General features: G+C 41.9%; 1 protein-coding gene across 6 annotated transcripts in view; it reads right to left on the reverse strand.

Moving 5' to 3' along the window:
* Positions 1-17,290, reverse strand: part of BMPER (BMP binding endothelial regulator) — a 284,815-nt gene continuing 267,525 nt past the window's right edge. For 5 of the 6 annotated variants that reach the window (XM_061587155.1, XM_061587151.1, XM_061587150.1 and 2 more), the window contains 2 exons: positions 15,934-16,064; positions 1-2,486 (listed from right to left, as the gene is read on the reverse strand). In XM_061587155.1, the coding sequence (XP_061443139.1) occupies positions 2,305-2,486; positions 15,934-16,064 (313 nt within the window). In that variant the 3' untranslated portion in view covers positions 1-2,304. Of the gene's footprint in view, positions 2,487-15,933; positions 16,065-17,290 lie in introns of those variants that run through there. The other variant, XM_061587154.1, reaches the window with a different exon arrangement.

A 17,290-nucleotide genomic window follows, 5' to 3' on the forward strand; every position in this document is an offset into this window, starting at 1 on the left:
TACCAAACATATCATATACAGGTAAATGCATTTAAATATTTAAATAAACAGACTTTTTTCTTTTTGTTATTCAGCCTGTGCACACAAGTGCTCTCCATGATTTAATTTTTTTAAAAATGGGATGTGTGTATTTGAGCATTATAATAATCTTCACATCTCAGGTAGTAGGAAATGATTATCACCTGGCACAAAACATGCCTGTGGAAAACAGCTGAGGAATATTTAGGGAATCAAAATGCAATGGATATATTTAGCTTTGAGTCTTTTGCTACATTCACTACATGCCCTTGCTGGGCATATTTCTCAGCTGTTGTCTAGCCATCAGTCCAGAAAAACAAAAGGTTGTAAAGAGAGAGGGTGGAACAAGCAGGATTGATATCTCTCTCCCCTTATGCCAGCATGCTAGAGAGCAAAATGGCTCCACATTCCCAGAAGAGTATGTCTATAGGAGTAATGTCTATGCCAGATGTAATAATCTGATGTAAAGACACTTGCCAGATGACACTTGCTATGCTGTGGAATATCTTCCTTGATCTTTTGTATTTTTCTCCATTGAGCAATATAGAGGAAAAAGAGGTACTAGTTATTAGCCACTCCAGACAAGCTTATCTCTGATACTTGTTGGGGCCTCAGTGCTCCTGAGGATCAGCTGCCACTAAGCCAACCCTTGCTGCACATACATAACACCCCACCATGGTAAGCCATTTTGAAAGTTGTAATGAATACTTGGTCTTATCCCATTATGAAGATCATAACCCAACATCTAGCCAATTTAAATATAATACCAAAGCACAGTATGATCCTGGTTTGGGATCCTGGTTGAGCAAACCAGAATTTATCCAGTTCAGATGAAAACACCAAAAACCTGGAAAGAAATTGCTGCAGTTCTGAGATGCCTGAGCCTGCCTGTGCACGTAATGCCAGACCATTATTTTAATGAGCTAAGTACCTTCTTCGCTAGGCTTTAGGATATTTAAACTGGTGTTAAATTGTGGCCTAGATGTTTCTTTAATGTTCCCTGGTCAGTTTCAGAAGTGATCTCATTCACACATGCCTGAAGTATCATTTAAATGACCCAACCATGTTGGTGGGGGCTGGTTGTGTGCATCTTTCCCAAAGGACTGCCTTTTCCTTTCCCAGCAGGGTGCCAATTCTGTGGTTGGGAACCACACCCTCTGCCCCCACACATATGGTTGGGTTCATTGAAATATATCCCCAGCTAAGGTAATGTTTAAAGGAGTCCCTGAATAAACCAGTGTAGTATAACATGCAATGCCCAGCTTTATTTTCTTAATTAAGATGTTCTTAATGATAACCTAAGGCTGGTTTGAGAAGGAAAACTGGAGCCATCCGTAACTTCACATAAAACCTGTTTCCATAAATCTGAATCTAAAAAGTAACCTTACCTGACATTTCTGTGTCTCTGGGGACATATCCATGGACACAAGAAGTGGTGGCTTGGCAAAATATTCCGGTGGGTGCTATCATGTCATCAAACACCTGGCTTATTTACACAAATGACTCACATGGCTTACAGGTTAAGATCATAGAAATAGTAATACATAAACTTTATAGCAAAATAATAATAATAATTCATCCTTCTATGGTTTATATAAATGATGCCTATTTTCATACGTGCACACACATGTATGTGTATGTGGATATACATAGTTAAATCTAGAATTGGTGCTACCACATTTTAGGGGCCTGTATGCATTTAAACCAAAAGGGGGTGGGCTGGAGAAGTAAGGGTTGGTCTGTTGCTTCAATGGACATATCATGCTGTTGGGTTAAGGATTTGGGCTTCATATCCTGTCATACCAACAGTATGGCCATTTACTTCCTGACATCTGCTCTCCTTGCACACATGCACAGGCTATTATCCAATTCCTACAAAAAAATATACACACACACATACTGTGGTGCCATCGGGTCCAGGATTTGGGGACAGAAGTCCAGGATCACACTTAGAATGAGCAAGAGATACCTATCCAAACACAGCAGGGCTGGCTTACATTTTGAGTTAAGAGAAATCATACACATTACCACCTAAAGAGGGGGGTGCATAATCCTGCACAGTCCAGAGTCTACCCAACTGCAAACACTGTGTGTGTATATAAACACACACATACCTGCATACACACTTGTGTATACACATATAAATATATAGGCACACATATTTTTCCACTCTTTGTGTGAGTGCTTTGAGAAATCTGCCAACCAACTTGCAGTCCTTCACTGGCTGTGAGCTTCAAAAGGTATCCAAGATATCAATTTCAAAGTCCTTGTAGATAAAAGCAAATGTCACCGCTGCGGACACAGAATGGGCTTGATGCATCTCCCTTTGTGGTGGACTAAATTTGCAGGGCAGTGGCATCCTGCAATGCACGGCTTGTTGCAGGGACCAATCTCATTCCAGTTGTCACAGGTTTTCACACATCCAGGACCACAGGTATCATAGACCGCACCATGTTTACATTGGGTTGCTGGAAGATAATTCAAAGAAAATGGAATGTCATTGTTTAGAATTATACCAATGAGTTTTACAATATCCCATATATTGTGATATTAAGGCACATTGGTGCTCTATTTATTATTACAAATGGACAGTTATGTATCAAAGAAACAGGTGAAATGCTTTAAATGGCTCACAGCCTTACTACAGTCAATTTACTTAGTCACAGAGATATGAGCCACTACTTTGAATATAAGGCCTTTCTGAGTCAGCTGCTCTTTCCTGCTCTCCAAAAATTAATGTAACAAAATGAACGGTTGTTTTAACACTGTATATATGACAAAATGTGGTAGACAATATTAATGCATCTTCTACTAAAAAGAGAACATTCAATTTTTGCTGGCATATTTTGTGGAGACATTATGGACCACTTTTCAGAGATTTCTCAAATAACGATTGGAATGCACAGTGTGAATGGAAACAAATCATTCTCAAAGCTAATCGGGTCATCCGATGAAACTGAATAGACAGTAGGTGTTCATGGACAGATAGAGGAATTATGCAGAACATACTCAACCTTCAGCTATTGTTGTCTTCTACTTTTGCAACAGACAAAATAAGTGTAAGGTTAGAGGGATCACAATAATTACCTCCCCTTCCTGAAATGAGGAATGACAATATTGTTGACCTCCTACAATAACCTTTCAACTGAGAGAGCCGGAGACTGTTTTTATCTTTTTTATTTTATTTTTTACTTTTTTAGTCCATTTAGTACCACTCCCCTATATATGTGTGTGTGTCAAAATGGAAATGGACTACCTTCAAGTCGATCCCAACTCTTGGATGAGACCGATTATCTGGATCCATTTCAGTCGGGTTTCAGGCCTGGTTTTGGCACGGAAACAGCCTTGGTCGCCCTGTATGATGACCTTTTGTCGGGAGAGAGACAGGGTGTGTGTGACTCTGTTGATTCTCCTTGATCTCTCAGCGGCTTTCGATACCATCGACCATGGTATCCTTCTGGGGAGACTAGCTGAATTGGGAGTGGGAGGTACTGCATTGCGGTGGTTCCACTCCTACTTGGCAGGTCACCTCCAGAAGGTGGTGCTTGGGGAACATTACTCGGCACCCTGGACTCTCCAGTATGGGGTTCCGCAGGGGTCAATTCTGTCCCCCATGCTGTTCAATATCTACATGAAACCGCTGGGTGCGGTCATCCAGAGCTTTGGAGTGCGTTGCCATCAGTATGCTGATGACACGCAGCTCTATTTCTCCTTTTCATCTTCTTCAGGTGAGGCTGTCAATGTGCTGAACCGGTGCCTGGCTGTGACAATGGACTGGATGAGAGCTAACAAACTGAGGCTCAATCCAGACAAGACTGAGATGCTGTTAGTGGGTGGTTCTTCTGACCAGATGGTGGATGTTCAACCTGTCCTGGATGGGGTTGCACTCCCCCTGAAGGAGCAGGTTTGTAGCTTGGGGGTTCTCCTAGAACCATCTCTGTCACTTGAGGCTCAGGTAGCCTCGGTGGCACGGAGTGCCTTCTACCAACTTCGGTTGGTGGCCCAACTACATCCCTATCTGGACAGGGATAACCTGGCTTCAGTTGTCCATGCTCTGGTAACCTCCAGATTAGATTACTGCAATACACTCTACGTAGGGCTGCCTTTGAAGACGGTTCAGAAACTGCAGCTTGTGCAAAATGCAGCGGCCAGATTGGTAACAGGGACCAGACGGTCTGAACATATAAAACCGATTCTGGCCCGCTTGCATTGGCTGCCTGTATGTTTCCGAGCTCGATTCAAGGTGCTGGTTTTGACCTATAAAGCCTTACACGGCTTGGGACCACAATACCTGATGGAACGCCTCTCCGATACGAACCCACCTGTACACTACGTTCAAGATCAAAGGTACTCCTCTGGGTGCCTACTCCTAGGGAAGCTCGGAGGGTGGCAACAAGGGAGAGGGCCTTCTCAGTGGTGGCCCCCAAATTATGGAATGATGTTATTGACGAGGTGCACCTGGCACCAACACTTTTAATTTTTTCGGCGCCAGGTCAAGATTTTTCTCTTCTCCCAGGCATTTTAGCATGTGTTTTTAAATTGTTTTTATATTGTTTTGAATTTTAAAATTATGTTTTAAATTGTTTTTAAAATATGTTTTTAAATTGTGTATTTGTTTTAATGTTTTTGATTGCTGTAAACCGCCCAGAGAGCTTCAGCTATGGGGCGGTATACAAGTGCAATAAATAAATAAATAAATAATGGCGACCCTATGAATAGGGTTTTCATGGTAAGTGGTATTCAGAGGTGGTTTACCATTCCCTTCCTCTGAGGCTGAGAGGCAGTTACTGGCCCAAGGTCACCCAGCGAGCTTCATGGCTGTGTGAGGATTCGAATCCTGGTCCCACAGGCCATAGTCCAACACTCTAATCACTATACCACACTGGCTTTCCTATATATGTGTATGTATGTATGTATGCATATATGTATAGATAGATAGTATTTTATGTATTTTAATTGTATTTTAATTTACTTTAATGTTTTTATGCTGAACGTCAAAAAGACTAAAGTAATGACAACAGAAGATTTATGCAACTTCAAAGTTGGTAACGAGGACATTGAACTTGTCAAGGATTATCAATACCTTGGCACAGTCATTAACCAAAATGGAGACAATAGTCAAGAAATCAGAAGAAGGCTAGGACTGGGGAGGGCAGCTGTGAGAGAACTAGAAAAGGTCCTCAAATGCAAAGATGTATCACTGAACACCAAAGTCAGGATCATTCAGACCATGGTATTCCCGATCTCTATGTATGGATGTGAAAGTTGGACAGTGAAAAAGGCGGATAAGAGAAAAATAAACTCATCTGAAATGTGGTGCTGGATGAGAGCTTTGTTTTTATCATGGACTGCGAAAAAGACAAATAATTGGGTGTTAGAACAAATTATATCAGAACTGTCACTAGTAGCTAAAATGATGAAACTGAAGTTATCATACTTTGGACACATAATGAGAAGACATGATTCACTAGAAAAGACCATAATGCTGGGAAAAACAGGAGGGAGTAGGAAAAGAGGAAGGTCAAACAAGAGACGGATTGATTCCATAAAGGAAGCCACAGACCTGAATGTACAAGATCTGAACAGGGTGGTTCATGACAGATCCTCTTGGAGGTCACTGATTCATAGGGTCGCCATAAGTCGTAGTCGACTTGAAGGCACATAACAACAACAACAAACAATTTTATTATGCATGTGTGTGATTTTATTGTAAACCGCTCTGAGTGCCCTATTATAGGGTAGAAGGGATGGATAAAAATATTTTAAATAAAAATACATAAATAAAATAAACTGATATCTCCAGAATTATGAGTTTTACTGCAAAATGCCCTGGACATTCTTTTCATATAGATATGAAGAAGCACAGTTATTTATCCTTACTCTGTGGAGAACTCTTGCCCTCGAATTAGGGCCAGGAACCATTTGACACTGGGATGCTGCTGTCTGGCAACTCTACACCTCCCCACACATAATGTTTGGAAATGTTTACCATGTAGTTTGGAAGTCGTCATGTTGCCAGTCCTTACAACCCCTATCTACATCCCTCAGCAGATGCAGGAGAAGCCATGGAGACTTACATAATTTTATGACTCAGGTGGTAAGTACCTCCAAACATTACAGTAGGAAGCCTGATCATTAACCACGGGAAGGGTACTTTCAACAGCATCCCATTGGCAGAAGTAATATGTGATCTGGCTTTTATTCTCTCTTTGGGATAGCTAGCACACTCACAGATTTTCATCTAGTAGGCCAAGGGTCACAAACCATTTTAGACCCGTGTCTTTTGCAAACCAAAGAAGCTGTCACAGGCACCACACACTCACCACAACCTATCCTATTGTTACAATAGAATGTCCTTTCAAGCTGAATTTCAGTGAGGGGACGGGACCCTATGGCCTCGGTGGGCGCTAGACAAAAGCAGCCTCAGAGTCTTCTCATATCATGTACCAAACGTCAATCTACCTATATTTTAGCATTATTTTTGTTCCTTCCAAAAAGCCAACACATGTATATTTCCTTAACTGACTTCAGAAGTGGAACCAGCTGGCATGTTCTTTCCCTCCCCATACTAACAATAGTTAAATAATAAGAAAAGAGAAAATAAGAAAACAAGAACAGCTGACATTTAAACTGGTATGCTTCTAATTTTTCCTTTACAAGTTCCAGTTATTATTAATCAAAAACTTCCAAATTATGCCTTTCCTCTACACTTTCTGATCCAAATTTACATTTTAAAAATATAATCTTGGGCTATACTCGTTTTTCCTCATTTTTTTGTGTACAGAGAAATTAGGTACAAAAATTGCTTTTTTGTTTCCATCCAGTAGGATTTTTCTACTCTTCTTTTAAAAGTTTTGTTTTGTGTTGCTGTTTGTTATCTGGTCAAGATTTTATGCTTTAAGCAATATAATTCTAATTGTCTCTTCTTTCTGGAAACAGGCATAAGTACACCAAAACAGCACACAATTAGTCATCCCCATCCTTCTAACAATATTTTTAAAGTTGAAGGCAATTTATTATTATTAAAGTAATAATTAATAATTAATTATTGTTGCAAAAAGTCACAAACGGGCTTGATCACTTGAGCAACCTTGAACTTATTAACAAATCTGACACCATGTATTTGTGTCCCAATAAATCCTGGAAATAACCAGCTCACTACAATGAAGAGTCTTGTAGTTCACTATAGGAAGTCTCTATTTATCTTATTGATCTTGCTATGCTTATTCAGCATTTGGTGTGGGTTATATATTTGATTGGATCTTGCACTCATCTGATTGTTTTCTGTATTTGTTTGTGTTCTGTATACCACTGTGAGGCATCTACAGTTATCTCTGCACTCTGTGGCCACTGGGCCTAACTTTGTAATATACATATTTCTTCTTCTCTCTATACTCCATGGAGACTGGTTCATTTTGGCAAATCGGACACTGCCCACCAACCTGAGTCTGCTCTTAGCTAACCCCCACCTGCCTCCCTTATTGTTTATAATCTGTCAGAGGGTGGCTCTGCCTATCCCTGGCTCTGGCTCCCCTTCTGACCTACCAGTCCCAATGAACACCAGCTTCCACTGTGTTGATGACCACTTCATAAAGCTGGTCCATAAAAGCTTATTCCAGAATTAGCCTTTAAAGTGCCACAGCCCTCTAGGAACAGAAGCGTCTGCATTTTTTAGGCCACAGATTTTTTTTGGAAGTATATTGTTCATGGTTCTCAATGTTAGCTCTGCTCCAAGAACCTACAGAAAAGGGGAGGCAACTTCAGTAAATGCATACATTAGGGCCAGATTATCCATTAGGCTTAGTAGGCTGAAGACTAGAGGCCCGGAGCTCTTGGGGGCCCGTGCATAAGCTAAAAAAAATTATTGCGGTACAAAAGCTTCCGAACTGCCTGCCATCCCCCCGCTTCACTTACCTTTTTCACCCCTGTTTTTTGTGGTTTGCCATCAATCAAGATGGCGGCCGAGGTTTCCCTAAGGGGCTGAAGCCTCTGCCGCCATCTTAGTTGATGGTACGCATGCGTACTACATGCGCGCATTGCTGCCATCAACCAAGATGGCGGCAGAGGCTTCAGCCCCTTAGGGAAACCTCGGCCGCCATCTTGATTGATGGCAAACCTGCACATGGAGTGCACGCAGCCGCAAAAAAAGCAGAAAGGTAGGGAGAAGGGCCCCCCAAACACCAATCAGCCTAGGGGCCCTCCTCAGCTTAATCCGGCCCTGGCTATTACCCCAGTGTAAGGTACAAGTGGGCACTTTATTTCTCCTGTAATCTATTTAATTCAATTTCCCGTGCTTTGCTATTAAAGGTAAGGGTCAATAAATCAGAAATGGGAGGGAGGGTGAGAGAGATATGAATTCCATTAATGATGCTCGAGACTAGAATCATACTTGGAATCACTTCCCTTAGATTGTTCTTCTCCATTATAAAGAATGATCACAACTTTCAGAGCCAGCCATTTTTAGCTCTGTCATTCACCCTTATCTGCTAATGTGGCTTCTACCTAAAAGGTTGCTAAGGGAATTAGTGGACCTTGTGCCACATATAATTACTAATACAGACCTCAAGGAAATAACTTCTGGAGCAGCAAAAGATACATCTTTTTCCTCATCTTTCCTAATAACCATAAATTCTTTTCTGTGAGTGCCTAGGTCGCAACCCCTTAGAAAGTGACATGTAAAAATAAAGCCATCAACAAGGAAAACAATTATGTTTCGGAAGTGCACCCTGCATTATAAAGAACTCAAGACAATTGTTTGCCATAAAAACCATCACTTAGAATTAAGTGGATGTGAACACTCTGGGGATGTAGCAAGGACTGGGCAACCTGGCAACAAATCAGAGGTGAATTTCAAGGGGGACAAAAACAGGGATGCTCAAGGCAATGGCTGCATCCATGCTCCCAACCAAATTCACCTGATCCACACCTCCTGGACTATTGTGTGGATTGGAATGTGATTCTCCTTAGGAATCCACACCAGAACAAATTTGTATCAGGTGGCCCTAGGGTTACCTTTTAAAAAAAACACTTTAAAAATGGTCAATAGCCACTCTAAATAACTAGAAAGCACAGTTATTGCTGTGTTACCTGAAACTGGAGCCACAAATACCCCTGGGAGCAGTGGAACACGATGACATCTTGTCCCTCCAGAGCAGATTGTATGGGGGGAAAATGACTTGCTCCCAAGGCTTGGGAAGCCCTATTAACTGTTTTAAAAAAAAATTTTAAGTAGCCCTTGAACCATTTTGTAACTTTGACCCCAATTAGAATTTTGTGTGGAAGTCTTTACTTAAAAATGACAAATTAATGTAGAAACCAGATTAATGTAAGGCAGACTTTAAAAGGAACATGCATGAAAGTTAGAATTAGGTGGATTGATCCATCAAACCTGCCCTAGACACAAATGGGCTCTTGGAAAACAGAGGGTAATGCCTTCTCGTTATCCACCAAATGAGTTGGTAACTGGATATAAAGTCCCAGCATAATGGTTAATAGTGGTGTGGGGAAAGCACTGCAACCCAGGAGCTTCCAACGTTTCAAAAAATAAGCTAGGGCTTGGTCTCAGAATGTGGCCAAGGGAGATAGGGCCAATGCGCTTTTTTGGTGGTAGTGGGGAAAGATTGTGCCAGGGTTCAGGACAATATGACATCCTTATAAGAAGCTCTACACCTTATTTCCACGTGTGTGGGGACTGGCTGCAGCTACTCCATGGTGAAGGAAAGGGACTGTGTCCATGCTTAGAGGTAGTTTATTTTACAATGGCAACTGCTTCTTTTATAAATCAGTCTAGCCACAGATGGGAGAAGGTGGTGATAAGTGGGTGTGTGGTTAGAGGAGGACAAATGAAGTCACAGGACCAAGACCTGCAAGAGTTTTTTTAAACACACACATCTGTCTGCTACACATCCACTTCAAACATTATATGGCATGTTTGTCACCTTTTTTTATTGGTTCTGCTGCTGTGCCTTTAGTATTAGCCTGTCATGAAGAAATTAAAACAGGTAAGAACTGTTGATACAATTCTAGAGGAGGTGTCCAGAGCACCATCTGGTCAAATTGAATGGAAGGGACCAGTTTCAGTTGTTGCAGCCTAAGGATGTGGACCAGGTACTTGAAGGGGTTTGACTAACCACTTGTGGTCTTGACCATTCTCTATCTTGGCTTGTGACAGCTAGCCAGACGGAATTGACTAGCTTGGTCCAGGAGGTGGTAAATGCCTCTCGCAAGAGGGGGTGGTGCCTGCTGCCTTTGAAGAGATGGTGGTGCAGCCTCTCCTCAAGATGCCTTCCCTGAACCCAGAGGAGTGTGGCAACTGCTGCCCAGTCACAAATATCTCCCTGTCAGGCAAGTTGGTTAAAAGGGTGGTGTTTACACAGCTCTAGGTGTGATCGGAGGAAACAGATTATTAGGACCATTTCAGTCTGGCTTCAGGCCTGGTTTTGGCACTGAAGCTGCCCTGGTTGATGGCCTTTATCTGGTGGGAAACTAGGGAAGTGTGACCCTGTTTATTCTCTTTGATCTCTTGCTGACTTTTGATACCATCCAGCATGGTGTCCTCTGGGAATAGCTCTGCAGTTTGGGAGTGTGAGACTTCTGCTCAGCCCCCTAGCAATTGTGTTGCAGGAGGAATTGAATGGCATCAACAGGAGCACTCCAGACTGCAACATTTTGTTGCAGGTCCCACCTGCTACCATTCCATTGTTTGTAAGTTCTAACCCAGATATGTCTTGCTTAGCTTGCTGAGTTTGAAACCAATTTAAGTTCAACAGCCCTGCTTTAAGGTTGCCACCACACCTTTAATAATTGAATAGAGGAGGGAATTTTGGCAGGAGCTGTTGGTTGTTCAAGGGTAAGAAAATCTACACCTGCTGTCATTTCCTCTTCTACGCATTATCCTCATTTGTATTTGGTGGCCATAAATGTACCCGCAATGTGAAGCCACAGTCTTCTCTTGCTCCGTGACTAGGGTGACCAGATGAAAAAGTGGACGGGGCTCCTGCACTTCCAGTACTTGCATAGAAAGGGGAATTCCAGCAGGTATGTTGTCATGCAACTGCAAGCTATACATGCTGACATCCCTTCCCCCTTATCTCTTTTTATTTATTTATTTATTATTTTATTTATTATTTATTTGTTTCATTTTTAAACCGCCCATAGCGAGTGGCTCTCTGGGCGGTGTACAAAAGATTAAAATACAGAATATCACAATAAAATCAACCTACCAACAGTAAACATAAACAGCAAACAAAAAAAGATTTAAAATTATAACATTAAACGCTTAAAATGCCTGGGAGCATAGCCAGGTCTTAACCTGGCGCCAAAAAGATAGAAGCGTCGGCGCCAGGCGTACTTCTTCAGGGAGGCTGTTCCACAGTTCGGGGGCCACTACAGAAAAGGCCCTAGATGAGTAACTGTCCTCCGGGCTTCCTGATGGGTTGGTACCCGGAGGAGGGCCTTAGATGCTGAGCGAAGTGACCAGGTCGGTTCATAGCGGGAGAGGCGTTCCACAAGATACTGCGGTCCCACACCGTGTAAGGCTTTATAGGTCAAAACCAGCACCTTGAATCTGGCTCGGAAACAAATGGGTAGCCAGTGCAAACGGGCCAGAACAGGTGTTATATGCGCTGACCGGCTGGTCCTCGTCAGCAGTCTGGCTGCTGCGTTTTGCACTAGCTGAAGCTTCCGAACTGTCTTCAAGGGCAGCCCTACGTAGAGCGCATTACAGTAATCCAACCTAGAAGTTACCAGAGCATGAACAACTGAGGCGAGGTCATCCCTGTCCAGATAGGGGCGTAGCTGGGCTACCAACCGAAGGTGGTAGAACGCATTCCTTGCCACCGAGGCCACTTGCGCCTCAAGAGACAAGGAAGGATTGAAAAGAACCCCAAGACTACGAATCTGTTCCTTCAAGGGGAGTGTAACCCCATCTAAAACAGGGTAAACATCCACCATCTGGGCAGGGAAGGCATTCACCAACAGTGTCTCATCTAGGCCACCCTAGGAGCATTCTCTGACTGTGCTATAGTCTGCCATGGTCACTTTGTACACTTCTGGAGAGGCAAGGGGGCAGTATCACCATCACTGCCTCATCACACTGAGGGCTTAAAGCCTTTTGCCTGGCTTGCCAGGAATGGCACAGTCCACTTGAGGGTTTGGACATAGTGGAATAAGTCAAAACCAAAACTTTTCAGAGTGGAACCAAGCTGCTCTTTTCCTTCCTGCTTAATTGCAAGCATTTGGGTTTAAACGATTAGGAGATTGCATGACTGGTCAGTTTAATGAGTAAAACAGATGCAGATCAGCAGTGTATTCACACAACAGTGTCTCATTCACTTTTCATTTCCTCTGAAGGCAGATCTCTTGCATCTGTGCGTCTTTATGAGCTAAAAGCACTGCAGGAAAAGTTAGTAATCAACCAGAATATTTCAGGATTAGAGCTCTGTGATCCTTGCTCTACCCACCCCTCTGTTCTTCCACCAGGCTTAGACAAGTGAATTAGGCATCTGATAGCAAAGTTTTACAATAGGCTTGCTAGTACAAAGTTGCTGGAATCTTGCTTGTCAGACATGCTTCCTGTATTCTCTCCAGAGCAGAATGTAAGCCAGCTGGTCATTGGATTTCAGCACCTGGTAACGATCGCAGCCACCCACACTTTTCTCCTTGCAGGCATTAAGGTGCTGCAATAATGCATACTGCTAGATTGCGCATATAGGGCAGAGCTATCTTGCATGCATATGCCCAATGGCTCTTTTTGCTAAGAAAAAAAAGCAGCTTTGGGTCAGGGTGGAGTGCTTAATCCTTGTCCTGCCTGCTACTTCTCTACTCAAAATCAGCTCCCTGTGCTGCAAAACTACAACTCCAGAGGGTGGGTGAGCAATTTGCTATCGTTGAACTGGACATTGGGCTATCCTCCAGTTCACAGGTTTGCTGTGCTTGCAGATCAGTCTTGTTTGCTGTGAGCTTCTCCAGCTTTTCCTCATCCTGGATTTATTTTTAAAAAACAGCAGCGAATATAACGATATTGTTATTGAATGACATCTTCGATCTGAATAGCTCAAATGTGTATTCCTTTTAACTTCTGTATCATTGAGGTGATGATGGCAGCTATTATAATTCATTGTTTCATTCTCAACCTGTCTCTTAACCTGTTTTTTTTAAACTGTGACTTTAGTAAAGAACTGTGAGTTCGCATCAGACAGGCAAAGAGTATCTCACGACCAGCATGCTGACAAACTGATCAAAGTTTAGGTAAGGGCGGAAGGAAGCAAAATAAGTTGGTTAACTTCAACTGGTTAACTAGGTCAAGAACTCAGTAGACAGCAGCACTCAAGGTTCAAAGATAAATTGGGTTCAGTTTTCAACTTTCAAAATTACATCACATAGCTGAGTTAGAGGGGAAAATCAACTGTGCAAGCCTCATTAAATTGCATGGGGGGAAGACTCCTCAGACAGACAACCCTGAGGCAAGATGCCCACCTGATGGGCAATTGCCTGGCTCATTCATTTCCAAATTAAAAAATAGCTGGCCATTATTATAAATAATGGATTAAGGGTCTTTTAGACTAAATTGACATACAGTCTTTCTCAAGGGAATTCAGGGAACTATTGGATCTTGGAGGAAGAGATCAAGGCAGTAATTTCAAAACTGAAATGACACAAGTCTCCTGATCTGGACAGTTTGCCTGGGGATTTATATAAACATTTGAGGGATACCCTTCTCCTGTGCCTGGCAGCCCTGTATAATAGGGTACTAGACAAGGAGGACATTCCCAAATCCTGGTTGGGGACAAGGATGGTGATGCTCCAAAACCAGGAAAAGACACAGAATTGATTGAGTCTTATCATTCCATTTCCTCAATCAGGACCAAAAAATGTTAACTTTAATAGATGTATTGGCAATTACATTCCTCTGGATCAGGCAGGCTTTGTGCCTGGACGACAGATCTCTGATTCCATTTGTTGTATTCTTAATGCTATCCATCATAGTTGCTCCTCATGCCCTTAGCTTTGATCACCTTTGACACTTATAAAGCATTTGATTGTCTGGAGTGGCTATATCTCTTTAAATTGTTATGTAGGTTTCAGATTGGTGAGAGAGTGAAGCAAGCCACTACCAAATTGCATAGTCCATTCTGAGCTATAGTTCATACAAATAATCTAAAATGTTTGCCTTTTTCTTTATATAAGGGCACTAGACAGAGTTGGCCCATCTCCCCTCTTATTTATACTCTCTTTAGAGCCTTTGACAATATCTCTATGGGTGAACCCATTGATATGGGGTTATGATTATAAATGCCATTTGCAGCTCCTTAGTCTTGTTGCTGATGATCTAGCTGTTCTTCTTTTGGATCCCCAAACAGCCTTTCCATTTGTCAGAAAGGAAATTGATGAATTTGGCTCTGTGGCTGGGCTTCATATTAATTTTGATAAACAAGAGGCTATGTTTTGGAATTTGGGGCCAAGGACACAGCTTATTGTTAGGTGCCATTTGGGTATCAAGGTATGCCAAACTTCCCTGAGATATGTGTGTGGGGGGTTGTATTTCACAGAATTTGTCTGGACTGTTTAGTTTCAATTATGTACCTGCCTCAAATCTGTCTTGAGATCCCAGCGTTCCCTCAATTTATCCTTACTAGGTAAGGTTGCCACTATTGAAATGATGGCCCTCCCAACTGTTTTTGTTTGTTTCAAGTCCTCCCAATTTTGATCCCAGACCAGATTATGAAACAATGGCAATCAGTTTTCCATCATTTTATTTTGCAAAATAAGAGGGCCAAGTTACCAGCCAAACTTCTTTACACCAAATCCCAATCAGGGTTGGTTGGGATTTTCCCCACTTATAACTATATTTTGATGCCTTTCAATTAAGGCACATTCTTTCTATGGTTTCTCGGGGTCAGACTAAAACTTGGGTGGAGCTGGAGACAATGTATCAACCAATGGCTCCTTTATGGACACTCCTTCCTCCCATCCCTTTCCTCCCAATGTGACAAACCCCTTCCTCATGTGTTCCTTAACAGTTTGGCATCAAAGGCTTTTTACATCGATCCATCCCTTTGTCAGAACAACAACTGATGGACAAGTTTAGTGGCACTTCTATTAACTGATTAAGGATTCATCAAATTAGCTCCCTGGTATCTGTAATCTACTCTATTCTACTGTGGACTACTTTTTCTTCCTTTTGGCCTTTTGGAGAGAGATATTGGAGAGGAGGTGGATCCTGGTCTTTGGAACAAACTTTGGACCGCTTCTATTCTGTGTTAAAAGGCATTGTTTATTGCCATTTTGAAGAAGCTAAACTATCAAAGACTCTTAAGAGGCCAGGCAGATCCATAGGGTTTTGTTGCAATTTGGTGGAAGTTTATTTTACACAAGAGCAAACAACCATTTCAGAATTTTATCCCATCTAAGTATATCTGGAGGAATTTGTAATTCTCAGTTTATTGTCTTTTTGGTTCTTGCATCTGTTAACTCAGTGGATGCCCTTGATATTTCTAGACATATTGGAAGTACTTGTAATGGCTATTGCTTTGGTTATTTACTTGAATTTAAGTTTATTATTTGGTTGATGTATATGATAGTCTTTTTAAAAAAATTAAAGTAATAATAAAAAAGAAATATCAAACACAACAATGCTTATTTTTCGGCAATGGAAAAAGGTCAAAATGGGAAAAGCAGAAGATAATGAAGCACTAACTACAAAAGAACATAACCAGCTGCAGTTCATCGAGATGATAACTTGAACCAGCACCAAACTGCAAACTATATCCCTAGGGTGAAGCGGGGGGAGAGATTTGAAGCAGAGAAGCAAGGGGCAAAGAAACAGCCTTCAGGCTTTTGTTACATGCACATGTTGTGAAATCTGTTGTTCTGCCATGTGCAGTTGCAAGGAAGCAATCAGCATGCCCCACTTACCAGCACAATTTTGCTCAGGTTTCCAATGGACTTTCAGACCTTCCCTCTGACAGGCTCTGGCATAGGCGAGGAATGACTCACAGTAGCAGTTCTTATGAACAGGGCACTCACACATGTCTGTCACACAGGACCTGTAGAGAATATCCCAAACAGCAAGGAGGGAGGAAAGTGAATAAAAGACTAGTTCCATTAGAGTCTAGTTTTGCCAAAAAATAAAATTAAAAATGGTCACATTGGCATGGATCCTAACAATTGTTACGAAGTACCCCTACAATCCAGCATTTGCTATGGTTGCCTGTACCTGAGAAGGGAAGTTCTGGAGAGGCAAGAAGAGAGCCTCTATTATGGTAAATTCAGTCAGGGCATGTTCAAGCAAGCTGAGTTGCAATGCCTCCTGTCAAATCCATTGATTGCTGTCTCCTTCACTGTACATCTTTGCCATTTTCCCTTATAAATTTAAAAGAAAGAGCATCAAACTCCTTCTGGAAGAGTTAAGCCAAGATACGATCACACAAAATGTTACCCTTTCCTTCCTCCCCCCTCCCAACAATAACTAATCAATATGCTTCAATGGCCTGAAGCTCCTGCTAGAAAAGATAATATCTCCCCCCCTCACCTGGATAGCAAAATAGAAAAGAAACAATTTCCCAAAGATTGAGGCCAAACTATTCCTTGTTGCCACCACTGAGCACTTTCAGGAAGACAGGATTTGTAACCTGTATCTTTATTTCCATTTTTAAGTCCAACTTGAGCATAAAAGGTGATCTGTGTCACCTTAGCAAATAGGAATCTTTTGGATACCAAAGACACCTCTCAGTTCTCTGCACAGGACCTCTCCCATGGATTCCCCCACTCTTCTCCCCTTCTCCAGTCATTTCTGTTGCTGAAGAGGTACCCTCAAGTAGGGCAAATATGTCAATGACAGTTTCTCTTGGCTTCTTGTTCCTTCCACCTCAAGTTCAGTTCCCCACACTTCCACATCAGTTTGCAATTTTTAAAGCAGAAGTCCACATCAAAATTCATCAGCGTTTTAGTGCAAATGCCTCCTAACATACACATTGTTTTATGCAATTTTGCCTAATATACATATTTTCTATGTTATTTTTCACTAATATATGCACATGTTACACTAGCACGTGCATTACTTGGCTGGAGAACTGCACTCCTAAATTTGAAGAAGAGTGTATTTCGAAGGATGGCTGTCTTTTGGTTTGTGTCTTGTTTTGGAAAGTGAGACTTAGGTAAGTTTGCCTTGAAATGCAAACTGAATTGAATTTCTCTTCCATCCCTAACCTTCAACTCCAACACATCCAGCTTGCAGAACTAAGGGCAGGCACTAGCTCCTCTCTCTTCCTTT

This window comes from Rhineura floridana, chromosome 10 (assembly GCF_030035675.1).
Source record: "Rhineura floridana isolate rRhiFlo1 chromosome 10, rRhiFlo1.hap2, whole genome shotgun sequence".
NCBI classification, from domain to species: Eukaryota; Metazoa; Chordata; class Lepidosauria; order Squamata; family Rhineuridae; genus Rhineura; species Rhineura floridana.